The sequence below is a fragment of the Fomitopsis serialis genome, assembly GCF_022376445.1.
Source record: "Fomitopsis serialis strain Sig1Antser10 chromosome Unknown B0H18scaffold_356, whole genome shotgun sequence".
In the NCBI taxonomy this organism is placed as follows: Eukaryota; Fungi; Basidiomycota; class Agaricomycetes; order Polyporales; family Fomitopsidaceae; genus Fomitopsis; species Fomitopsis serialis.
In genome coordinates this window covers 15,851-40,395 of record NW_025955316.1, presented here as the reverse complement: position 1 = coordinate 40,395, position 24,545 = coordinate 15,851, and the positions used below count along the sequence as shown (strand labels likewise).

At 55.4% G+C, this 24,545-nt stretch overlaps 7 protein-coding genes across 7 annotated transcripts; 5 read left to right on the top strand and 2 right to left on the bottom strand.

The window, feature by feature from the left end:
• Positions 1 to 204: 204 nt before the first annotated feature.
• Positions 205 to 544, top strand: B0H18DRAFT_849823 (uncharacterized protein; the record flags this gene model as incomplete). The annotated part of the gene is made up of 2 exons (XM_048039594.1): positions 205 to 328; positions 375 to 544. Coding segments are annotated over 2 exons (294 nt in total), but the record flags the coding sequence as incomplete, so codon positions are not given.
• A 390-nt stretch (positions 545 to 934) lies between these two features.
• Positions 935 to 2,056, top strand: B0H18DRAFT_854571 (uncharacterized protein; the record flags this gene model as incomplete). The annotated part of the gene is made up of 5 exons (XM_048039637.1): positions 935 to 1,066; positions 1,131 to 1,204; positions 1,265 to 1,472; positions 1,529 to 1,657; positions 1,760 to 2,056. Coding segments are annotated over 5 exons (840 nt in total), but the record flags the coding sequence as incomplete, so codon positions are not given.
• A 2,228-nt stretch (positions 2,057 to 4,284) lies between these two features.
• Positions 4,285 to 7,057, top strand: B0H18DRAFT_962430 (uncharacterized protein; the record flags this gene model as incomplete). Its single annotated transcript, XM_048043106.1, has 12 exons — positions 4,285 to 4,567; positions 4,632 to 4,874; positions 4,925 to 5,211; positions 5,334 to 5,510; positions 5,558 to 5,908; positions 5,957 to 6,172; positions 6,226 to 6,387; positions 6,462 to 6,529; positions 6,581 to 6,673; positions 6,721 to 6,881; positions 6,937 to 6,984; positions 7,020 to 7,057. 12 exons carry the CDS (start codon positions 4,285 to 4,287, stop codon positions 7,055 to 7,057), a joined length of 2,127 nt encoding a protein of 708 aa, XP_047884878.1.
• Positions 7,058 to 7,512: 455 nt separating this feature from the next.
• Positions 7,513 to 11,151, bottom strand: B0H18DRAFT_962429 (uncharacterized protein; the record flags this gene model as incomplete). The annotated part of the gene is made up of 10 exons (XM_048043105.1): positions 7,513 to 7,661; positions 7,714 to 7,983; positions 8,086 to 8,106; positions 8,462 to 8,626; positions 8,690 to 8,812; positions 9,274 to 9,913; positions 9,970 to 10,272; positions 10,320 to 10,620; positions 10,675 to 10,942; positions 10,998 to 11,151. 10 exons carry the CDS (start codon positions 11,149 to 11,151, stop codon positions 7,513 to 7,515), a joined length of 2,394 nt encoding a protein of 797 aa, XP_047884877.1.
• Positions 11,152 to 12,187: 1,036 nt separating this feature from the next.
• On the top strand, positions 12,188 to 13,527 carry B0H18DRAFT_893360 (uncharacterized protein; the record flags this gene model as incomplete). The annotated part of the gene is given in 4 exon segments (XM_048041366.1): positions 12,188 to 12,376; positions 12,655 to 12,953; positions 12,972 to 13,131; positions 13,186 to 13,527. The coding sequence occupies 4 exon segments, from the start codon at positions 12,188 to 12,190 to the stop codon at positions 13,525 to 13,527; spliced, it is 990 nt and encodes a 329-aa protein (XP_047884876.1).
• Positions 13,528 to 17,066: 3,539 nt separating this feature from the next.
• On the bottom strand, positions 17,067 to 18,430 carry B0H18DRAFT_380196 (uncharacterized protein). Its single transcript, XM_048037832.1, has 3 exons — positions 18,110 to 18,430; positions 17,738 to 18,056; positions 17,067 to 17,667 (listed from the first exon to the last, which is right to left on the bottom strand). The coding sequence occupies exons 1-3, from the start codon at positions 18,318 to 18,320 to the stop codon at positions 17,499 to 17,501; spliced, it is 699 nt and encodes a 232-aa protein (XP_047884875.1). The 5' UTR covers positions 18,321 to 18,430; the 3' UTR covers positions 17,067 to 17,498.
• Positions 18,431 to 23,063: 4,633 nt separating this feature from the next.
• On the top strand, positions 23,064 to 23,687 carry B0H18DRAFT_1128996 (uncharacterized protein; the record flags this gene model as incomplete). Its single annotated transcript, XM_048035381.1, has 1 exon — positions 23,064 to 23,687. One exon carries the CDS (start codon positions 23,064 to 23,066, stop codon positions 23,685 to 23,687), a length of 624 nt encoding a protein of 207 aa, XP_047884874.1.
• Positions 23,688 to 24,545: the final 858 nt, after the last annotated feature.

Genomic DNA, 24,545 nt, shown 5'->3' with positions numbered 1-24,545 from the left:
ACTAACCCGTTGCTTGTTAGCCTTCGTCGACCCAGTCCCAAACTCACTCTCAAAGAGATCAGGGAAACTCACTTGCAAGCGGCCGCCAAGCGAACAGTGTCACAAAGAACGTTTGAAAAGTGGAATGCCATGGGCAGTAAATTTGCGCGGGTGGCCGGTGGTGGTAAGCTCAGTGTAATGTCCGTCAATCCAGGTTGAGAATGACGTGCCTGCACAGGTACCGTTTATGTATTGGTTCTCATCGTCATGAGGAACCTCAGAGCGAGGTTAGGCTCAATGGACGGTCACACGGCCTGTTATATAGCCAATATGTTGAGATGGCCGGACGGTAAGTCAACACTATGATGTTGTCGCCGTACTCATCAGAGGCCTAGATACTCCGCCTGGTCTTGGGGTAAAAAACATGATTGTCCCTGCCATAGCGCTGCTACAAAAGCACTTCCCGCTTCCATTGCAAGACTTGTTTACGGTGTCCTCCCTGCTCCCGGACGGGGAGGCGAACAACGTGGTCTGCGGAAATCTCGAAATCTCAGACATATTTTTTGATTCGTTTGTGTACAAGTCAGTCGCGCATCTTGCTCTTCTATGGCGTTCTCCCCAGCTCACAACCTCGCGTCGTAGCTCGTTCAAGCTAGTTCCCCGTTGTTCCAGCACCTGGGATACGTGTTACAGGGCACACACACTCCAGACAGCCCTGGCCATCGAACCTGAGATTGCGTCCCCTTCGCCGCGGGCCATCCGCGAGACGAATGATCATCCATCTCTACTTTCTTCTCCCTTATCGCCACTCACGCCTCTGTCATCTCTCCGATCGCCATCACTCCCACTAATGCTGCGCGGGTCCGTGTCGCCGCACTCTGTTGCTTTGGATTTACCGCAGATCATTGCCACCTCGCTGAATAACAAGGCAATCCAAACCTCGTACGACCCGCAACATCCTGACAACAAACGTTGTCCCGCGCCCCGTGAACGTGACCGAGAGAATAACATTGTCTGGACGGAGCAGGAGCGATCAAGGGCCAGTAAAGCAACGATGCCGACAAGTATCCACGATCTTCTGACAGAGGTACGTTGATATTCACATGAAAGTCTTCGGTAATAGGCCCCTGATTGCGTTATCATTGGCACAGATTGAAGCAATGTATGCCTCAGGCAAGAGAGTCACCGCAGATTCATATGTTCGAGTGCCGGTCCATCTCATAGAGTGAGTTCTAATGACATGATCAACCAGCGCCGCATAGCTAACACTAGATATTCAACGCAGGGACAACCTTACGATTCGCGGTCAGGGTAACTCGCTCATTGCCAGTATCTGCACCTCCATGCCCGAAGTGATGCGAAGCAATCTGGTCGAACGTCTCATCACATGCTTCGAATCCGACCCGTTCGAGACGGTGGACGCCAAATCCCGCGATGTAAGGAGAACCTTTCAGGTCATCCATTTTGCTTGGTACAACAGGCATTGTACTCAGGTTCGTACGTCCCTGTACATGTGCAGTTGTTAAAGCTTACAGGGGCTGATCCGTAGGGCCATGATGCACCTCAAGACATAGCGCCGTCCTTGATGAGTCGGAAGGGTTGCTCTAGAACGAACCACGAACAATTTATCCCGTACACGTCGAAGCCTATGGAAGAGCATCGACGTATCTACGAGGCTGTCAAGACAATCCTCGGAGAGATGTTCGAATGGCTGGCCGACAAGGTAACGTTCTCCTGAGCATTCTCAATCAGAGTAACTGTCTAACAAAGCTGGCCATAGCTTCAAGACATCTTGCCGAATGAATACGAACGTCTAGAAGCTACCGCATCCATTTTACCAGACAACAACGCGTCCGCCGTCCATCCGTTTGTTGCTTTGGCAGTCAACCTCAACGTCGTCACTCGAGCACATAGGGACGCCCAGGATGACAGGGTATGCCTTGTTCTGCCTATTGGAGATTTCAATGGCGGGGAATTGTGTATCGTTGAAGCAGGTCTTGTAATTCCCCTGCGTCACGCAGATTTCATCGTTTTTCCCTCTTGCGAGTTTACTCATTTCAATCTGCATTACACGGGACGAAGAGCCTCCGTTGTTCTACATACGGATAGAGAAATGTCCAAGTGGACCTCGAATAGTCGTAACGGCTGGGTCGAACACAGTCATTTTGTGTAGACATGTAGAATAATCTACTCTACAAGATCTACTCTACAAGAGGTGTTCATATTCGTACGCGGGACAAAGGGGCGTGCTGATTGGCTGGACGCCAGAGACAAATGCCCGACCGGTGCCCGATGCGCATTCCGCTGCTCAGTGCTTCCTCCTAACCTCCTCCCTCTGCCGCCACCAGCCTCTCCGTCTCACATTATCGCTGACGGCTCTCGAGCTTGGGATCGGGCGCGGCAACGGCTTTGCCAATCACCATCAACAGCCATGGAACGCGACGACGTGCAGCACGACTCGCCAATGCTCTGCGAGCAGACACGGCCGGTGAACGGACTGCAGGCACAGGTGGACAACCACGGAGGAGGGTGGGAATGCGGTCAGGGAGGATGCGGCGGACAGAAGTGTGCGGATGGTGGGCACTGGGGATGGGCGAGGGCGAGGAACTGGCGGGCATGACGTGCGGCAACACAAACAGCCCGGGCACAACAGGTACGACAACCGCGAGCATCCAAGGCCGGTTCCCTGCGTGCAGACACGGCCGACGAACGGACGGCGTGCGCGAGAGCGAAGGAAGGGCATCGGGGAAAGGTGAGTGCAGACGCAAGTGAATGAGCGTGCTGACCAAAGTCACAGGGCGCGGCGACGTGAAGCACGACGCGCACGTCGACCGCGAGCGCACCGGGCGAATGCACGGCACCGCAAACGCGACCGACAAGCGAACCGCCCGTGTATGAGCGCAGAACGCGGGAGGGCGAGTTGACAGTGGGCCCACGGCAACGCGCAGCACAACCTAGCTGACCGCTAGCACGCAGGGCGGAGGTACCATGTGCAAGCGCAGCCGACGAGCGGACCACGGGCGCGAGTATAGCGGCGAGCAGGGAGGAGGACGGGTGGAGGTCGAGTGCGGAAGGGAGCGAGTGCGGACCCGAGGGAGCGGATGGTGGGGAAGGACTGCCCAGCACACACGGCCAACCGACGAGCAGACCCCACGCACTGGACAACAGACCGGCGACGGCGATGTTGGGCAGGCTGGCGCGCGCGCGACACACACCGACCGCGAGCGTGGCGGGCGTATGCCCAACACGCAGACACGGCTGATGAACGCGCACGCACGCACGCGGACGAGCGGACACGCGAGTGTGCAGACAACCGGTCGGGTGAGCGGGCACACAACCCGACGACGACACATGCACGGCGACTGCGAGCTCACAGGGCAGATGTCCAGCACGCAAGCCCCGCCGACGAAGGGACCGCGCGCGTGCGAGCGAAGGGCAGGGCCGGGGCGTGCGCATCACACCGACTGCGAGCGCATAGCCAGTGCCTGCATGCCAACCCAGCCGACGAGGGCGTGGAGGGTCCGGGCACAGCAGCGAGCAGGCGGGAGCACGTGAGGAGCGAAGACGGAGGACAGGGAGGACGGTGGGTGCAGGCAACAAGCCCAACCCGCGCAGGTACCGCCGAGGTAAGTCAACCAGCAGTCCACCGCCAACACCGGCGGTGAACCCGGGCAGGGTATGGGTACGCAGATCGCAGGTCGCGGGTGTGGGATGCGCCCTGCGCACTCGCGGTACTACTCGCATCCAATCTGGCCCCGTTCACTAACACTAGCCATAGTTTGCATAACAGATGACTCGATCGTAAATGTGCTATAGAATCTGTACTTACATCAGCTGACAATACTATTGCAAGCAGAAAATGATCAATGAGACCACGAAGCCGACTCCCGAAGGGAGGCAGCTGAGCGGCCTTTGCATACAGCGTATACTAAGTATACGGTATGTATCTTCGCGCACAGCATTGCTGACCAGCAATCATCAATAGATTCCCGTCCGTAGCGGAGCCAAGGCTTTTGCTAGTCCCGTATATATGCATTGTGTCGAGCATACCACACTTACCAGAAGCATATAGCCGTCTTGGGGCGCTCGGGATTGTACGCAGTCACATGGCCAAATCCTGCCTCGCCCGCGCTACCATGGCCGCCGACTGAGGACTTCCGGAAGCGCAGGCTGTTGGGGTGCAGTCTCACGGCGCAGTTGAAGCCCTACTTATCTGATGACTGTCTCAGCCGGCCGGTATTTTTTTCTTGTTTCTCTTGCTTGTAGCTCGCATCTTTGGTTTCAGCTCTCATCTGGCCTGTCAACATGAACACCCGTACTCGCTCGACCGCTCGCCAGCAGCGTACAGACGACGGTACCACCGCCGCCGCTGCCAAGAAGAAAGTGACCAAGACATCTCAAGCTCCTCGGAAGGCGCCTGCTTCTAAGTCCCCGCCCAAGCCGGGCAAGAAGCGTGGGCGAGTCACCGACGATGAGGGCGAAGATGTTGACGAGGGTCGCTTCAGCAAGAAGGACGAACAGCTTTTGAAGCAGCTAGAGCTCAAAAAACGCCAGTCCGAGAAGCAGAAGGAGGCGAAGCGTCGCTCAAGTGGGTCTTACCGTTGTACATGTCATTCAAACTGCTGAAATTTTTGTATTGTTGTTGATGCTAGGGATACAGAAGACGGCTACCACGATGACCCTTGAAGAGCAAGAGAGCGATGAAGATGCGCAGGAGGACCAACCTAAGCGCAAGAAATCGAGGAACATTGTGCCATCGGAGGACGATGAAGACCGGAGTGCTACGGACGGAAAGGTGGAGGGCGACGCAGCGGCGACCGAGGACGAGGAGAATGAGTCCGCGGAGGAGGATGAGCTGGAGCGAACCCCGCCGCAAGCTCAAGGCTCACGCACCGGTATGTCCTGACTCGGAGTTCCTACACCTGCTACTCAATTGCAATGCTAGGCGGACCTGGGCGAGATGTCAAGGGTAAAGGCAAGGCGATGCCGCAAGACCAGGATGTCGACATGCGGGAGGGGGCGCACGATGAGCGGATGAGCGCACCGCTCCTGTCAGATGAAGAGGAACAGGGCATCGCCCACCGTCTAGGTTCTGCGACGACTGCCAAGGCCCCTTCCAAGACGAAGACTAATCGTCACAAGCGCACGCAGGGCAAGACCGTTGGTGGCGGTGACAAGGATGCTTCGGCATCAGACGCGTCCAGTGGCCGCCGGGGAGACAAAGCTAAGACTGTGCGTCGTATGGCGGCCGATGAGATCACATCGCCGACGAGGAAGGTGGGTAACTACCCACAAACATCAAATAGATTACTCGTTGCATGACGTGCAACCTGGGACGTCTGACATACACGCAGAGCACTCGCCATCGAACCAATAAATTAAATTCTAGCGAGAGAAAGGACAAGGTACCGGCGTGGCTGGCTACGTCCGTCTCAGAGGACGATGCGGCTCGCAGCGACCATGGCGACAGGGCCGTTGATTCGGGAGGGGACGGAGGAGATGAGTCGGAAGGCGGGGGTGATGATGTCGTGGTAGGTACACTCACCTATGCGCACAGCACTAACTGCACAAGTCACAGCTTGTCAAGGCGCAGAAGGGCAAGGCAAGGCAAACCAAACCTAAGGCTGCCGGGGCAGCTCGCACACGAGGTCGAGCGCAGATGAGAGACCTGCCTGACGAAGTCAGGTCCATCGTTACCAAAGCTCACTCATACCTCCGCCTCAGGATTGCTCTCGAGCACGCTTGGACGTGGGAGAAGATGACAAACAGCACCCTTTTACCGGAGAAATACGTGCTCATCAAGAGGGCGGTCAACGACGTTCGAGAACTATGCGACGACGACGGGAAGCCTCTCATGCACTTCGCCCTTGGGTTCAAGAAGCTGAACGGCGATGGCAATGATGTCCTGAGAGTGAATGTCTTCGATGTGGTACGTCGGTCATAGATTCACGTCCTGTTAGCTAAGTCAATTTCACAGGTGTGGACCGCCGCGTCGCAGCTGCGCAACGAGTTGAAGAACAAGGCGAAGGTCGTTGTCGAGGATGCTTATGGCTTAAATCATTTGTCAGGTCCCAGGAAGGTCTCCGCCGCTTCATTCCTTCTAAAGGGCAACGTGCAAGGTAAACATACGATGCCGAATTTTATCTTCAACAACATCAGCATAGTTTGGACGGGCGATGATGTGGATGTGAAGGTGAGCGTATATACTCTCAACGCTAATGTTATTATCAGCCTCATGTAAGATAGGCTAGTCGTGTCAATCGCAAGCAACCTTTCCAGCACAAGGCGATCTTCCAGCTCATAGCGGCACAATGGTTCTACGCCGGCCAACGCGACTCGGTGATCAAAGAATCACAAGGAAGGTTTGCAGAGGTACCAGACAATCTTCTGGCACTGGTCTGCAATGCGGTAAGTCAAGTCGCATGATGATGGTCTACGATACAAAGCGCATATAGAACACTGATATCACCGCAAAACTACAGATTGAAATGGGGTTAGCGGATGTCGCCACGGGGACGCAGCAGTTCACGAACAGAGTGTACGCACCCAAGTGAGTGCAGTACGCCATATGTTGTAGAACTACTGATTGGCGTTTCTGCAGGTGGGTGAACATCATCGGTGTCCTCCGGGACATGAAGGACAAGGCGCCGAATGCCTACGTGGCATTGAGGCACTATGTCTGGGCTAACGTCTCGTAAGTGTGGGTAGTCTGTCTGCTCAGCAATGCTAACATCTACTCAGGGAACTTATTCGTAAGGATGAAGAGGCTGGGAAGAAGGGAGCCCTTACATTGGGCGTTGGCGATGAGGCTGACGACGAAGAGTTCGTCGCGTGGGATGACATTGAGGTTGTCGATCTGACCGCTGAACATTCCGGCGAGGCGTCTTCGTCGGCAACGCGAGGTATGTGGTATGGCTGTATATTTGGATTAAAGCGGCATTCATGACTAACTATCAGGCATTATTGACGGTGGAAACAATGGCATGGTTGACGGTCCCGGCGAACGTGAGTCGCAACACTACGTATATTTTTTACCCCAGTAATAATGCCGTTGCCAGCAAGCGTGACCGGAAAGTGAGCAAGGCAGCACATATACCTCCATTGCGCACAACGACCAAGGTAAGTCCTCAAGGCACCTCCAGTTATCAAACGGACTGATGTCCCACAGACTTACTCTATTGCAATCCTGACGCGTAACATCTGCCACAAGTTCGGTTTGCTACATGCGCCGTATCTAGTCCTCCTATCTCTCGTTGTCGGATACCCTCGTGTCACATGTATTATATACCGCGCGATCATCATCTGTGTACGTGCCAAGAATGCTATGTGTGATTTGTAACCAAATGTACAATTTGCCAATTGTGCACGAATTGTTGGGAAAGCAATATAACCCTTACACGTCTTGGCCAAGTCCTGATGCTACTATAATATGCCACAAGACGAATCATGCTTGAATGGTCAGACAAGCTGTTTGGGGTCCTCAAGCACATGGGCAACGTAACATATTATAATGCTTAGCCAAGATATAGGGGTTTAGCCCAAGCAGCATTCCGCCGGAACTTGTCTTGCCAAGCAAACAGGGGTCTCCAAGACGATAATGGTCTTGTATGGCTTGACAAGCAAAGCCTGTTTTTCCTGATGGACGTTCTGGACGGCAATCAAAATCAGTATATACACTGAGCCTGGACAAATGTCATTGTTCAGCACTCATCAAAGACGTTTTACAAGGCTTACCTCCTCCCGCGACGAACGCAAATTTGTTGCCAGTAGCAACCCAATCCAAGAAGGTTCTCTTCGCGACAGTGGTCGTTGTTTCCAGCTCGGTGTGCCAGATGTTGGTGTTGGTAAGACCAGGTTCAGATTGTCGCAAACTTGATGTTGTCAGACCTGGTTGTAAGCTCATGAACGACTGTGAGATAATAAGTACGTACTTGCTACAACGGCACGCTAGCTGGATGAGCCTCAGCATGATCACGAAGTCAGATGTTGCTTCGTCGTTCAGCGCTGTAGCGCATTGTGTAGCAAGCGTCCTCACTGGCTCATTTGCTGTGCAACAGGACCGCTGACCCGGCAGCCAACCGAACGTGCCTTCTTGCACGGACTTACAACATTTCACAAACGCTTGATCTGTGAGATTGTTAGTTAGGTTGGAAAAGAACTTGTGTACGCTGGCTTTTGACGATTGTGATGGCGCCGCTAGCTGATCGGATTCCCATGCTATATTGGAGGCAGCGACACCTGCTCGATGGCAGAATGGCAATCCTCCTCTCCAGCATGGCGAGCGGGACCGCCGTCGCAGGACATTACGCCGATGAGAAGATTGCCCTCGTCCAGCAGGGTCTCCTTCTTCGTGCGCATACGGTTGCTTTCGTTGCCGCGATCGTGTTGTCCTGGTGGGCCCAACTGTGCTGGGGCCCAATGCAACGTCGACAGGATGCCTCCCTTCTTGAAGGAGTCACGTCAGTGTCAGACCAGCACATACCAATCAAGCGCAGCTTACGTTGTTGATTGTTGGTAGTATCTACCTGCTGTGTATCGTTCGTGGCTCGCTGTCGAGTTTGAGACCGTGTCTGACGCCGTTCCGACAGAGAGGACCCGTTAGAAGTTGAGAGCACGTTCTCCATGCTCTGCACTGATTCTAGAGTACCTGTGGTACATCACAAATGATATCAGTATTGCTTGGAACTTAGTATGTAGGAGTTACTCGTACCTGACCGACTCGAGTCATTCTTGGGAACATCCTGGTTCCCTTGTAACCGAGCCAGCAAGTATGACAAGACTTGCGTGGGATTGGGCGTTGCTTCGAGCAGCGCAATCAAGCTCTGCTGTTCATCTTCAGTGAGAGAAAACGGTGCGATCATGACGTGCGAGTAAGACAGTACTGATGAGAGGTGCTTTACAGACTACTGGTGGTAGTAGGAAGGTATGTACTTAGCATTAGACTAGCATCACTAGACGTGAAGGCGCCCAAGACTTATTATTCTCACTTATGTTTGCTCACACGACCCCGGCGATATGTCATGAATGATGTATTTCACAGGCGCTACAAGAAAGCAATACGAAAACGACATGAAAGCGATGGTCGAAGAACAACGAAGACGAGATGCTACCAACTGTAAACTACGCCGCCACTACACTGCCACTACGCAGCCACATTCACTCACTGATGCCTATTCACCGATGTTCCCCTCGATGCTCCCCTCGACGTTCCCCTCGACGTTCCCCTCGACGCTCCCCTCGACGTTCCCCTCGACGCTCCCCTCGACGCTCCCCTAGTGTCGCTCCTCGTCTCACGGGAGGTGGCCAGCGAGCGGAAGTCGGCCAAGGCCAGGTTGAGATCGAACGCGCTGCCGGCAGATTCCCCGCTGCCCTGCGAGTCAAAAGAGCTGTTGGCAGAATCGTCACTGTGCCCCTTGTCTCCGATTAGGGTCTCCTGCGACGCGCCTTCCTGCAAGTGGACAGGCGGCGGCGGCGTGTTCATGCGCTGCTTCTTGCAGAAGCTGTCGATGATCTCGGCGTCGCCTGCCTTCTCATCTTCCTCGAGTTGTCGCTTCAGGCTATCTGCTACTTCGAGGAGAGCTGCTCGCTTGGCGGCACCTCTGGGCGCATTCGAGTTGCTGTCGTTGGCCCGGTAACCACGCCCGTTAAAGATGTCCTCCACCATATGGCGCGCGCCGCCCCAGATGTCGTTGACGAACGAAGGGATGGGATCCGGTATGGGAGGGTCGAAGAAGTCCGGTGTTTCGAGGAGCTGCCGCCGCAGGCTGGCCACGAGGTCTCCCTTCCGCTTCTTGATCGCCTCGAGGAGTAGAGCGTGCAAGCGTTGGTTGTGCGCCTCTTCGCGAATGTTGCGGATAGCCCCTCGATATTTCTTGACGACGGCATCGCGCACTGCAGCGACGTCTGAGCCCTCCGGGTATTCATGCTGGATGGGCTGAGTGAGGTTAGCGCCAATCGAACGGAATGTAGGTAAAGACGACAGTTACGTACCACACAATAGAACCACTTCATCCAGTCGTCAATCACAGTGTACGTATCGAGGGCTTCTTGCAATCCGTCGCGATCTTCTGGGATGAAGACAAACCATTGGCCTTTGAGCCTACCGACAAGCACTTCATCTCCTCGCTTCCAGCCGGTGCACAGTACGTCGTTCTCCTCGCCGCCTCCAGCTACAAAGCCTTTGTCGTCCGGCTTTGAATTGTCTTTGGTTGGATCGATGTAGTCGAGTTCATCGATGTTGATACCGGTGAAGAGGAGCGGACCCTCGCCCTGTTTCACCATTGCAATAAGGAGCTGTGAATAGTGAGTCAACAACCGATCAAATACAAAGGTTTACTTACTTTCTTGAGCATCTTCTTGAGGGTCTGGGTGTACGATGTCTCAGTCACAAACGTGTCAAGAGTGACGTTGATTGGATCGTTTGTCGACAGTTTCTTTGTCACGCCGATTGTCATCACGGCGTCAGGGATGTATCCGACGTTATCGTTGATGAGTGCTCGCGCGCCGTCCATGAGAACGACTTGGGCCGATGATGGCTGGACTGTGGATGAGACTGCTTTGGTCATCGAATTGGTGACTACCTGATGTAGGTTCGATGGCCCGAATACGTCCAGTTTGCGCATGGCGGGGTCGTAAGCAAAACTTTCGGAAAAATATCAGCGTGTACAGTGGTGTCATAAGGCGCCTGTTACGCACGATAGGTAACGTAGGAGTAGTGTATGGTCTTCAAGGAATGCTCTTGTTTCCTGCCAGTCCTGGATAGTGATGTTGTCGTGGCTAATGATGGTGTTGAAGAGCCAAGGGAAACCGTCTTTTTCGAGCAGCGCTCCGAAGATCTTGTCGGCGAGGTGCCACTGCTTGATCGTGTTGCCCAGCTCTGCAATATCTTCGTAGAGCCCTTTCTCCCCGGGCTCGGGGGAGAACGTTGGACCACTGGCAGAGGATGGGGGAGAGAGCGATGCGCCTGAGGTGCTCGAGGTGAGATTGCTTCTGTGTGTGATGCGATGCGATGTGCTTACCTTCAGTATCCCCCTCCCAAAGGTCGGAAATTGTAGGGGTGTCCTTAGACGATAGCCTGTAGTGGTGAGCGTAGTCAATGACGTGTCTGTCGTCCGAGCCGGGGTCGGCGACGATGTGCGGATCGCGCCCGTGAACGTAACGTATCGAGGACATGAGGGAAACGGGATACGGTTTGGTGCCTGAGGTAGATCCGACTGAAAGAAGTACCGCATACATAAGATAATGATTGAGGGCCCAAGTGACCGCCACCGGCGCCACTAGAAGCCAGCCACCAAGGTCTAGGGGCCCCAGTCTGCTGCAGAATGCGGGCACTGGGAAACAGCGGCACTCACGATCTTATCGTCCAATAACGATCTATCGAACCCACATGCAACAATACGACCTGTGTGATTGGGACAGCACAATGCTGCCGAGGCGTCCTTCTTCGCTCACGAAGATAGGATCCGTGCGCACAAGCTTAGGAGGATGTGATGACGGACGGTTCGTATTTTCCACCATCGGCACACCACATAAGGTGTACCGCATATCGCATCCCGCATCCCGTTGCCATTGAACACTTCACCGTGTTCATGCTGACAATTGGGCGGATAGTTTCCTTATTTGGATGAGTGCGGCCTCGCCGCACTCACTCGGCTACAGAATACAGAACGGCATCTCAGACCTGACCAGAGCAATGTAGGTACTCACTAATATCCTTGCTCGTCGTAGGTAACACGAGGGCTTTCTTGAAAGCCGTTCAATGCGCTCACCAGAACTCAGGTAGGGCTGTTGGCAGAAGTGTGGGGGCGAATAAGAGATTGCGTACGACCAGGCGCCTCTGTGAATATGTAAACAAACGAACGGTGAGCGAAGTAAGGGCATGACAAACGAAGGTAAAGTGTTGAACACGATTATCTGGAGAGACAGACGCACTAGCTGTGATAGAGATACAACAAGACTTGCTGATCCAAGTAGCGCTTGAAAGCAAGCACGGCCGACGCTGGACAAGACGTAAGAAAGGCACCTTGGCGTTTAAACGCCGCAGAGGTGCTTGCGAATTACGCCACCATTCTGAACGCAAAAACTCACCATCACCACCATCCCAGAGCCCTCGCTGCTCGCTGCGAATACGGGTGAGTGTTCGTGGAATTTCTGTTTCTTTGGACGCGGATTTACTGTGCATGTAGAAGCTTACCAAGAAGAGTAGAACATGCCGAAGAAATCGCGCGGTTTGGAAGACCTGTTCGCACAGACCTGCGAGGCGTGTTATGGATACTTCGACACCACGCAAGGCTTAATGGCTCACCAGTCAACCAGCCGCCAATGTCGCTGGTACAAGAAAGGAAAGCTGCGGGAAATCTTCGTGGATTCGGAGGACTCTAGCAGCGAGAATGAAGTGGTGGTGGACAACAAGAGGAACCGCGGTGCAACAAGCACTAGGAAGGCGCATGCTGACCGCAGGTGAGTACATATTTTAATTTTACCTCGTAGAAGTGCTACTGATCTTACAAAAGGTATACGCGCTCACCTGCTCCGGCAGCAAGCACATCAAGTGGTATAGCTCGGGACGACGCACCAACGGACTGCAATTGTGATGGCACCGACGAACTATGGGACGAACACTATAACGAGACTGCTGCCGGACCATCATACGTCCGCTCCGACGCGGCGTTCAAGCGAGAAGATCTGAGCCAGGACCAGACCGAGGAAGAGGGCGAATACGAGGACGAAGACGAAGCACAAGACCTCATCTTTGTGCCTACCGCCGGGCCGAGTCGCACTGCAAGAACTGCAGAGTCCTCGTCAGCACCAGCACGACGCACAGCCACCGCGCTGGATGATGACGATGACACCCGAGTCGAGGTCGTGGATCAGAAAGCTGGGGCGGTGAGAGGAGAGGGACAAACCGTTCAAGAAGCCTGGCGACACCATCTTGCAAAGAGGAAAGATAAGGACAGGCAAAGATGCGCAGGCAAGTGCTGAATGCGAATGAGCTGTCATACAAATACTGACTTGCTTACCGTAGACGAGGACGACCCTCCTAAATCACTATGGGAGCCGTTCGAATCCGAAACGGACTGGGAGATCGCCTCCTGGTGTATCAAGGAGGGTATCAGTCAGGGTGCTGTTGATAGGTTTCTGGATATACCTTCGGTGCGTGCGTTGCATTTAGTGAGCTGAACTCGAAAAGTCTGACAATATATATAGGTCAGGGAGAAACTGGGACTCTCGTACCATAACACGAGAGCCCTTCTGCAAAAGGTCGACTCCCTGCCGGAGCGTGCACGGTGGAAGGAGCACTGGCTTTCGTTCAAGGATCGACCAGGCGAACGGCATCTGCTGCAGTTCAGATGCATCATCGAAGCCATCAAGGCTCTACTCGGAAATCCAGCTCACTCCGACCACATTGTTTACCGGCCGAGTTGGATGTTTTCGGATGCAACGAAGCAGAACCGCATCTATTCTGAGATGTGGACAGGGAAGTGGTGGCACGCCGTACAAGTGAGTCTCATACTGCTTAGTCAAAGACAATTACTAACGTCACCGTGAATGCAAGAGTCTCCTACCGGCTGGTGCAGCGTTGGCCCCGGTGATCATCTCGACAGATAAAACACAACTCACCCAATTCTCAGGCAACAAATCCGCTTACCCTGTGTACATGACCCTAGGCAACATTCCGAAGGCCTTGCGACGTAAGCCTTCAGAACATGCCTGTGTGCTGATCGGGTACTTGTCTGTAGAAAAGGTGGACTCAACTGGCCTCACTGAGCGCAAGCACCGCGCTATGGTGCAGCAGCTTTTCCATAGCTCAGTGAAGATGATCCTCAAGCCGTTGATCGAGGCCGGGAAAAAAGGAATCGATGTTACCGGGGGCGATGGAAAGGTTCGCCGAGTACACCCTGTTCTCGCATCGTACGTCGCAGATTATCCCGAGCAATGCTTGGTCACTTGTGCCAAGTACGGGACCTGCAGCATCTGTCAATGTCCCGAGTCTGCCCTTGGAGAAGACGCACCAAGGACCCCCCGACGCCAGCTCTGGACACTGGACGTGTTACGCAAGGCAAAGGCGAAAGGCGTGAAGGGATCTTCACCATTCTTCAATGCGTGTAAGGACTTCAATGTCTCCGGCTACGTTGTTGAGCCGTTTTGGAAGGACCTACCATTTACCGACATCCACATGTGCATCACCCCCGACGTCCTCCACCAGCTCTACCAGGGCGTCTTCAAGCACATCGTCGAATGGTGCGGCGAACTTATGGACGAGAAGGAGCTCGACGCCCGTATCCGATGTCTTCCGCCCGCGTATGGAACTCGACATTTCAAGAACGGGATTTCCTCGCTCTCGCAGGTGTCCGGCAGCGAGCGCAAAGACATGGCCCGCATTCTTCTGGGGTGCCTCGTAGGTCGAGTCCCTAACGCTGTCATCCACACCTTCCGCGCGCTCCTCGATTTCATCTACTTAGCGCAGTATCCGACGCACGACGAGACGACCCTCTTGTACATGGACGACGCGTTGAAGACCTACCACAAGAACAAATCAATCTTGAAGACACTCGGTATTCGTGAGCACCTAGACATCCCCAAATTCCATTCATTACATCACTACATCATGTCTATTCGAAATCTCGGTACAACAGACAACTATAATACCGAGATGTTCGAACGCTTGCACATCGACTGCGCGAAGAAAGCGTGGCGAGCATCCAATCATCGCGACGCACGCCCTCAGATGGTCAAATGGCTGGATCGCCAGGAGAAAGTCGCGATGTTCGAGACGCTTCGCCAGAGGCTTCGAGAGGACTCCGGCAACTCTGACGACTCTCGCATCCCTCCAGAACCTCACCCTCACCGTCCCAGAACCGGCCTTATGATGCCCAAGCATCCGTCCGTCGTCCAGCAACCGATTCAGTCGATCGCCGACAAACACAACGCTCGCGGGTTCACCAAAGCCTTGAACCAATACATCTACTCGCTCAAACTCGGCCGTCGACTTACCCTGAGGGAGCTTGACATGGCAAGCACGTTCCTACCATTCTCGCGTCTGGACGTCTTCCATAACTTCAAGTTCACGACGATTCCCCTTACCGACACTCAACCCGAACGCGACGCTGTCAAAGCCAAACCGGCGTGCGGAACAGACGCGGCAAGATTCGATACCGTAGTGGTCTTACAGGGTGATGACGCGGAGGCAACGGGACTACAAGGTATGTTCAGAATATATGCCCACTTACAAGCTACTGACCGGGAAAATCTAGGTACCAGAATCGGGCGGGTGAAGGTCATTTTCCGCTTGCCTCAGAAGATACGTCAGCATGGGATGATGGCGGACATGCCTGCACCGGAAGAATGGGCTCACTCAGGTCCATTGGCGTACGTTGAGTGGTACGCAAAGCTCCCGGCCTCGGCAGACCCTGTACATATGATGTACGACGTCCAGAAGATGCCGTTGAGAGTGGATGGGACCACAGCCGGGGAGATAGTACCATTAAGACTGATTCGTCAGTCGTGTCAGCTGATTCCCAAATTCCCTAAGCCCTTGTCCGTAGATTTACCTGCTCAAGTACCACAAGACTGGACGTCGAATACTGTACTGGACAAGGCAACGAAGTTCCTCTTGAACAACTGGGGTACCAAATATGCTTACCAGACATTATGGTAGACGTAGACATACTGGTAGATGTACAGACATACAGACATACCAGTACTAGTCACACAGCTTCTGAGTATGAGCTTCACACCGGAGTCTGTTGTTTCCATTATCATCCATTTCACAAGTCTACTATACGTACAAATGAGGTCTCAAATAGATATGCAATTACTGTACTTCAAGCCAAGCCATGGTACTCACTGTGCTACGGTCGATGCACTGCTCCACCATCCGTTTTGTGATCACCGCAGACTCACCGCAGACTCCCCGAACCCAACGTGTTCACGCGGCGGGCCCGCGAAGACCATTCCGCGCAGGCCGTCCAACACGGTCGTAACGCCGCTGTCCGAGAGGATCGTGGTGAACGTCGTGTTCATGTTGTGTCACCATGCCATCCACGTCTCCCGTCGGCGGAGACGGGCGCGCCCACCAGTGCTGTTGTACAACACGCTGGCGTTCTGGCCGATCACGGGCGCAAGGGGAAGGTCTGCATGGGCAGGTTGGGGGTTCACCGTGGGGCAGGAGGTGCTGAAGCCCGCTGCGGTGAGTCAGCACATGCAATGATGCACGCCGGGTGAAGCTCACCTGCGAGGGACCATACGCAACTATCATCGTCACCGTCCCAGGGCAGCTCCTTCTGGATGGCGGAGCTGACCCAGCCCTGGAGCGGCAGCGTGGCCGCTATCTTCGTGGCAAGCATCGCGCATCGATACGCATACTGGCGCAGGCACTAGCGACAACGGTGGTGAGGCGGAGGTAAGATCGAGGGCGAACCTGGGCTTCTGTGCTCACACTCCGTACTTGCATCGTCGCATCGTGCCCTTCCATTCCATGTCCCATCGTCTTTCTCTTGCATCCTTCTAAGTACTCACCTCCCTACCGCCTCCTTTGCTCTGCATTCCTCGCATTCTGTGAGGTCCTATCGGTGGACTTGCATTCACTGCCTTCACATCATGCGAGTCCGAGCCTGTGCAGTCGTGTTTAAGTCTCGCTAGAGCTGCAAGATTCCAAATCAACGTACCAAACGTTAGAGAAGGACCTCCCAGGGCAGAAATCGGACCGCGGGAGCATGCATGACGGCCCAGGGAGGAAGGAGAAGGAGGAAGTGGCCTTGTACCACTCGCGCGAGTTGGCCGGCAGACGGCAATGCGCATACGGTAAGATGTAGGCGGGCGAAAGAGCTAGCAGAGAAGGAGAGAACTTTGAGCATGCACTGAACAGAAGTGCGACATCAGGAATACATGCAATCTGTCTGACGGCCGTGTCAGGGGCTTCAGAAGCCTTCAGAAACCTTCAGATTGCTTCAGATTGATTCAGACCTTCAGCCCTCATGACCTCGCTTTTTTTCGACACTAACTCGTCAGACAGGATCCTCAGGATGCTCAGACAACCCGTCAGACTGCTCAGTTCGTCAGTCAGATCAGCCAGGTCGTACGAAATCGAGGCAATCAAATATATTAATCTACGGATCACTACTGCTGTACAATTGGAATAATGCTAATCATTACCATAGGTTTGTACGAGCTACTGTCAGTGGGCTCGCACGCATCGAGGGTCTGTTCGTCGGGCTCTGCTCCATGACCTCGCGCACACCCTGGCACTTGGGGGCCTAGGTGTGTTGATTTGCTGGCTCGTGCTCGTCATGCGTCGAGCTTGTGTCGAGCTTGCGTGTGGCGGGTTCGTCTGGCCGATGCGTTGGGGGGTAGGCTTTGCTCCCGCTTGTTGCGTTTGTACTCGGTGGGCTGCCTCCTTCTCGGGCTGGGGCGCGGCATGCTCACCCTTGACGGCCCTATGCGCCTCGCGCTGGGCATGCCAGGCTGTCGCTCAGCGGGCCCTTACACGCCACGCCGGGTGCCTGGTGAGCTGTTGCTTGTCAGAGTCCTGCTCGTTGAGCTGTCGTACCGGGCTTGGGCACGCTATGTACAGCGAACTGGCCCGAATCGTACCAGTGCGCGTCGGTTCGTGATCTGTATCCGTAGGTGGCCAACTCTTCGATGCTGGTGGGTCCGTGCGCAGTATGTTGAGGCCTGTCAGGTGCATAACTGTCGGGTTTACGCAAGCAGGCTTGTGTCGTCAGCTGGTCGCGCGCCGTCAGGATTCGCATGTACTCACACTTCGTCTTCGTTGACATCTCGTACTTCGGGCCGTACGCCTTGTCCCAATGCTGCACGTCGATGTGGCGCGGCGTCCACGGGATGAGGAGCAGGAAGTCCACATAGAACGCCGAGTCGACGTACGAGACCGTGCGGCACAGGCGGGGGAGGAGCGGCTTCCCGCGGTTCGCGCAGAGAGTGCGCACCAGACGAGGACGTTGACGGGCGAGCGGTTAAGCCCGTTGGTGGAGAGGATACACCGCGCGTGGTGCTGGAACCGAGCGAACCGGTCGGGGCCGTCTTCGTCGGGTTCGTCTCTGTCCGGTCGTCCTGGTGGACTGTCACTTGCCGGGGTTGGCAATGGGGTCGGGGAGGACAGCGGTGCACTCACCTGACTGGCTAACCCTGCGGCCGCAACCCACGGATGAGCGGGTGAGCAGGAGATGAGGCAAGCGCGGCTGGGCAAGTGGTGAATGAGTGAGCGAGCGCGGCCGGGCGGAACTTGGAGGTGAGAGTGGGTGGGCGCGCGCGAGGGGGCGAGTGAATGAGTGAGAGGGTGGGCTAGATGCGCGGGCTGGTGGGGAAGTAGGCATCACGAGCATAAAGCTCGTCAATGCACGTAGTGTCTAGCAACAGAAGTCGTTAGTAGGTACACAATAGACGACTCACATTCGCTTTTTGTCTCTCTGCCTTGCCTTGGTCCTTGCCCCTCACTCCTGTGACTTCTCCGTCTGGACTGAGGCCTTTCGCGCTTGATCCCGTCGTGTTCGAGCTGTAGAACGGCAGACTGCCTCAAGCGCTTGACTGCTGTCTCAGTCGGTCTCAGCTCGTCGCAGCCGCGTATAACACGATCTTGAGCCGTCCGGTGGTCCGATGCACGTGCCGTCTTTTGCGGACGGGCCCACCTGCGTGTACTGGAGGTCGGCGGCGGGCAAGCGACGGCGAAGCAGACAGGGAGGAGGGACGGACAGTGAATCGCAAGGCGAACTCGAGAGGAAGTCCGGCGAGCGCGCGTGACGTGTCGTGGCTGAGGCGCTTAGCGCTTCTCTCGAGTCGCAGCCCGCCGACTCCACTTCAACGTTCAACGTTCAGCGTCGACACTGCGCGGTAGCATCTAAGCTCACGCAAAAAGCGACGGAGAAGCGAAGGGAGCACGGAGCTGGGGGAGGTGGGCCACAAAAGTAAGTAATATAAGTGCTTCTCGTTGGTGACACTGACAACGACGGTGAGTCTTCTCCATCCGAGTCCGCGCATCCCAAGCTTCAAGATCCAAGTCCCGTCCCCATCGTTTAGGACGTCCTCATCCCCGCGCCGACTGGACCTCAGCGGAAATGATTCCGTCATACTCCCCAGCGGCATCTCCAGCTCCGACCTGATGCTCGAGTAAGGCCACGCGCACGTTCTCGTCCTCGCGCATGGCAGTGCGTTCAAGAAGCCCCAGTCGCCAAGCACACCACGCTCGTCGCGATGCCCACTTACGAACTCGCTCTTGAATGAGCGAGATGACGGGGCCGCCACCCTCGCGGATCCGCTCCCGGTAGGTCCGTGAACGGGTGCGCGTCGAACACGGACAGCTTACAGGTGAGTGCGACGCTCGCTCACTTGTGCACGCGTGCATACGCTCGCCAGCCCATCTCGCCAGCCCGTCTTCTCGTCTGCTCGTCTTCTCGCCCATCCGTCTTCTCGCCCATCCGTCTTTTCGCCAGCTGGCTTTCTCGCCAGCCCGTTCGCCAGCCCGCTCGCTCGCTGACCTTGCTGCCGACCTGCCTGGCTTACCGACCCACCTCACTCGTCTATACATCCACCTCGCTCCCTCACTCACCCACCTGCTCATCCGCCTCGCTCCCCTGTTCGCCCGCCCGCTCGGATTCCTGCCCGCTCGGATTCCCGCCCGCTCGGATTCCCGCCTGCTCGGACGCTTGCTCAAACGGGCAGTGCGTCACGCCCTCTACCTGCATTCTCATACCAAGCATACACGGCGAAGGTGCTGCCAACAAACACACCGTGGGCACAGCCCCAGCGACGAGCAGAGTGCGGGCGTGGGCGCAGGCGGGAGGTGTGCGGACGGCGAACATGTAGCAGAAACAGGCGAGAATACGGCGGGGACGGGCGAGGGCGAGTGCAGACGGGTGAGTGCAAATACACGCGGGTGGGCACGCTAACTGCAGGAACAGGTGCCAGCGTCGTGAAGCACGGTGTGTACACCGACTGCGAGCGTGCCGCTGACGAACAGACAGTGGGTGCACAAGCGAACGGGTAGGTGGGCGAGCAAGCGGGCGGGCATAGGGCATAATGGTGTACACTACGACGTGCATGGCAGCTGTGAGCATGCAGGACTAATGCCCTGTGTGCAGGCATGGCCGACAAACGGGGAGCTTCATATCTGTATATACTTATATAGCTAATGATGCAATATATTGATGTTGGATTGGCCGACGCTGCGCAAGGTAGTCTCGGTGCTACGAGTGTGAGCAATGTACGTCAACAATAAGTATTGGTGTGACTGTTTGAGTACTGTACAAGCAATAACTGAGAGCTGTTACGAGTCTGAGAGTACAGAGATACTCTCTGACAACTGTCTGTCTCTGAAGGCGACTGGTAAGTCTGAGTGAACTGAGCTTCTGAGAGCTAGCTGTCAGCTGGTCAGATGCTCAGCAATTGCCCAATTTGCTGATGCGAGAAAGCAGTGAACAGACGTACGAGAAAGCGGATGGGCGAGAAAGCGGACGCCGCGCGAGACTGCGATTTGCGGCGCGGATGCAAGTCATAGACGCTCGCTTCTGACTTTCCCAGTGCTCACATCCTCAGAGCAGCTGAGTTCTAAGGGATCGTACGTATGCACCCAGGGACATCCTTGTTGGAAATATTGACCCACATCCTTTTCGTCAGTGCGCTATCGCTCAGCATAGTGCTTTTGTCTGTGCTATGCAACAGCTCGCATTCCATCATACTCACTTGACCGCCTGCTCACTCGACCGCCTGCCCACTCGACCGTCTGCTCACTTTCCAGTCTGGCCGCCTATGTACGTCTCCCTGCTCAGCTACTCTCCATCTATCTTGCCCGTCCGCCCACTTGTGCCTCCGCCTGATCGTGTGTTCGCCAGCTCGTCCATCTGCGCATCCACTTGCTCGCTTCCTCGTCCACACATCCACTCACTTGCCAGCCCACCCACGCTGCTCACCCGCCAGCCCGGCCTCGTATTCCCGCCCGCTTGCCGTTGTCCTCTCGCTTGCTGGCCGGCTGGCCGCTTTTCTGCGGGCCTACCTGCCCTCTTGCCCACTCACACGATCATACACCCTCACCCATGGCCCCTCTCGCGTGCCTCGCATGCGCCCCTCTTGTCCCGCTTCCGTGCACCCTCTCAGCCGGCCAGCCACCCATGCGATTGTTCACTGATCCACGTGCCCACTTGCCCATCGCCTTCACTGGTGCAGAAAGTGTATACGGTACGGGTATGCCAATGCACGGCGCTGACGCACGCTCGCTTGCTTAACCCCTTCCGAGGCTTCTGTGTCGCTATACGCCAAGTGTGCCGACTTATGTCCCCTCCAGTCTCCCTCCGCCGCCACCATTTGTCGCCCACCGCCACCGCGCTTGTCTGTGGCTCCGTCTCGACGCTTGACTACCATACCAACATGGCTGCTGTCCAGGGTCCGTCTACCGCCCGCCATCCTTCGCCTTTCCGGAGAGCGAACAAGATAACTTCCTCAAGACCGCCGCCAGCGCCATCGAGTGGAAGTAGCGGGCATAGTGCACATCATGGCATCGTGCGTTCACCTCTGAAGTAGCAAGCCTACTGTACACTAACGTACTCCTCCAGCCTGACCCGTACTACGGACACAAAGAGACTGCGAAGCTCTGTGCGAGGTTCGTGACGCATTTGTTAGCGTGCCCGGACCTCCCTCCATTATCCACCGCCAATCCGCCAGCACCGTCACCGCCTCTTGCGTTGTTTCTCGCCTACGCCCTCCATAGAACGCGACTTCACACGGGCGGCGGGGAACCACCGTCTATTCATCTCCGCCTTCATGATCGCGTGCGTCCAAGGTCATCTGCAACGACACATACTCGAACAAGTCGTGGAGCATCGTTGGCCAGGGCATGTTCGCCCTCCGCGAGATCAACCAAATGGAGCGAGAGATGTGCTCTTACCTCGAGTGGCAGCTCAACATCGAGCCTGCAGCGTTGAAGGAGTTCGAGGCGAAGGTGCGGAGGGACTTCAAGGGCCACGGGCCATACCCAACGTACGTGCTCCCTTGCCTGCGCCGACACCAGTACTGTCGACGACGTCATACGGCGCCACGTCGACCACCACGCCGAGCTTTGCCGCGCGTCCGTCGACGTCGCCACCGAAGCCCACCCCCATGCCCGTCGACGCCAGCATGGCGTACCCAAGTCCGCCCACGAGCCCCGACACGCCCGACACGCCTGAACAGTCGTACTCGACTTCGACGAGCCCCGCATCGTCCGCATCGCCGTCGACGCCACCGGGTTTCGTCGACGCAAACATCCGCATCGCCTCGCACAGCACCCACGGGACGCCCCACGTCATTGAGCAAGAGTCCCTCGCCGCCGATGCTGAAGCAAACGGGCCGGTCGAGGGCTCGCCCTTTATATCCGATGACCGCGCCTCGGGGACGCAGAAGGCGAAGGGCTAGGACTGGTACGCCCACCCGACGCCGTGCGTGTGGTAGGATCGTCGTGCGCCCGTCGTTGCTCATTATATCGGACACCGTGCTATCGCATAGGACCTCGTCAACGCACGGTGGCCTTGGTGGCACATCCGGTTCGTGGCGCGTTTCTCTTCTTTGTCGCTCCGCTCTTGCATTGATCTTCTTGTTCTCATTTCCATTTGTGCATTGTCTCCTACCTTGTTACGCATGTTCCTATGCATGTTCTCCATTATATAGGTGAATGTACACTCCCTAGTACTACGATTCAGAGCATACAGTAGATACAATTGCAAAGTAATATACTACAGTTCAATGAATACAATTGTGTCATTGTTGTCATGTCACTTCAATGCAGAACTGAGAACAATGAGCAACAGCTTGTATTGAAGCTTTGAATACAAATGAAGTCTCTTGGAAAGTATTCTTGGGATGACAAGAAATTACAACGTCTTTTGAACAGGCACCACAGACATTAATCTACATTTATTCAAGTCTACAAGGCTTTTACAAGTGCAGCAAGCTGGAGTTGTACATGCCCAAGTAGGATAGATCTTACATGGCCTCATATATGTTCAACTTATCTTGTAAAGCTTCACCCAATCTTGCCAAGCCAAGTGGGTTTTTCCTGATGGGCATGCATGCAACTCACATACGTCTTCATAGGAGGTGCAATGGCATCTGAGTTGGATCAACTACGGACGCCCTCGCCCCTTCCTGCTGATGTACTTGTGCGCCTCCACCCTCAAGACCCTTCGGATATGCGGGACTGGCTGGTCAAAATCAGCGTTATCGTCAACTCGACCGTACCCGTCAACCAGTTGCCGCCTGAATTGCTCACGGAGATCCTGCAAATCTTACGAACCGACTGTCCTCGCGACTGGTCGTTCGTCGCCGTACTGCTGGTCTGCCGACATTGGTATCATGCCGCAGTCTCCTCGTCACGTTTGTGGACGAAGAGTGCGCGCGGCATGCCACTTCCACTCGTGGAGACGTACTTGCGCCGATCACGCAGGGCTGGTCTTTCACTTCAAGTTGACACGCAGGCGAAATGCCCCGAGGATTCTCAGGACGCCCTCCTGAACATGCTCTTCCCCCATTTCGATCGAGTCACCCATTTGGAGACATACAGCTCCCAGCCATACATCAAGCATCACATGAGGCGACTGTCATTTCTCTCCCTTCATCACGACTTTTCCGTGCACCAATCCTCCTCTACTATCATCGTACATGGGGCACCAGATGCCGGCATGCTCATGTATGAATCCCTGTGGTTAGCACAAATGGATCATACATAAACTCCAGAGCTTACAGTGAGCCTTTATGTATAAAGGCACTGTAGTGACTGCAGCGAGCGCCCCGCTCGCTACCCAAATGGGCAGCTGCCCTTTAGGGACAGCCCAGGTCACCCGGCGCCGGGGTGAGCTCGCGCCGGCGGCCCCAACCCAAATATAGGTCCTATCGCGCGTCCCGGATCGGGCGAACACGATCGTGAAATGTGATCTACAAGATCTCACGTGTTCTAGTTCTAGGCATGGTGCCATATATAGCAGTGTGTATGTCGTGCTCCATGACATACACACTACGTGTGTTGCGCTCCGCAACATACACTTCACTGAGACTTTGTTCTTTGCAATGTCATTCACTGTAATAGGTCTTGCTGCAATTTACACAAAGGGCATAAAGCAGCAGCCTTCCCAATTTGGTATGTTCGAGGCCCCGACAATTCGTCATACACTAACAAACGCTGCAGTTGTAGTGATTATATGTATTCATGCGAGTATTAATGATGTACAGTAATTTGGGATGCTAACAGCATCCCTCGCGAGCAACCCTACAAGCCCAGCCTCGACGTCCTCCATGCGCTTCGTCCCACGCTTGCGCTCCTTCACGCCCTGCGTGACGCACTCAGGAACCTGCGGTGGCCCGCAGCTGAGCATTCCCGTGGCTTGCGGCGCAAGGAGTGTGCATGGTAGCGAAGGGGTACAGCAGCCCCGGACTCGCAAAGAAGTAGCAGAGGTCGTGCTCACGGGTGCTCGCGACTCTGTGTGCAGGACGACGCACGGCTGGAGGTAGTGGATGGCGGGCGTGGGCGTGCCGCAGCAGCGAGGATGTCGGGTAGGCCTCATCCGCCTGCACGAGGTCGACTCCATCGA

Excerpts from the sequence above, each read along its gene's own strand:
- B0H18DRAFT_380196 (XM_048037832.1), bottom strand. The coding sequence starts at position 18,320 with ATGCTCGTGATGCCTACTTCCCCACCAGCCCGCGCATCTAGCCCACCC. Across the intron at positions 18,057-18,109 it reads CCGCAGGGTTAGCCAGTCAG|TCCACCAGGACGACCGGACA; the intron begins GTGAGTGCACCG and ends GGCAAGTGACAG. Across the intron at positions 17,668-17,737 it reads GATGTCAACGAAGACGAAGT|TTATGCACCTGACAGGCCTC; the intron begins GTGAGTACATGC and ends TAAACCCGACAG.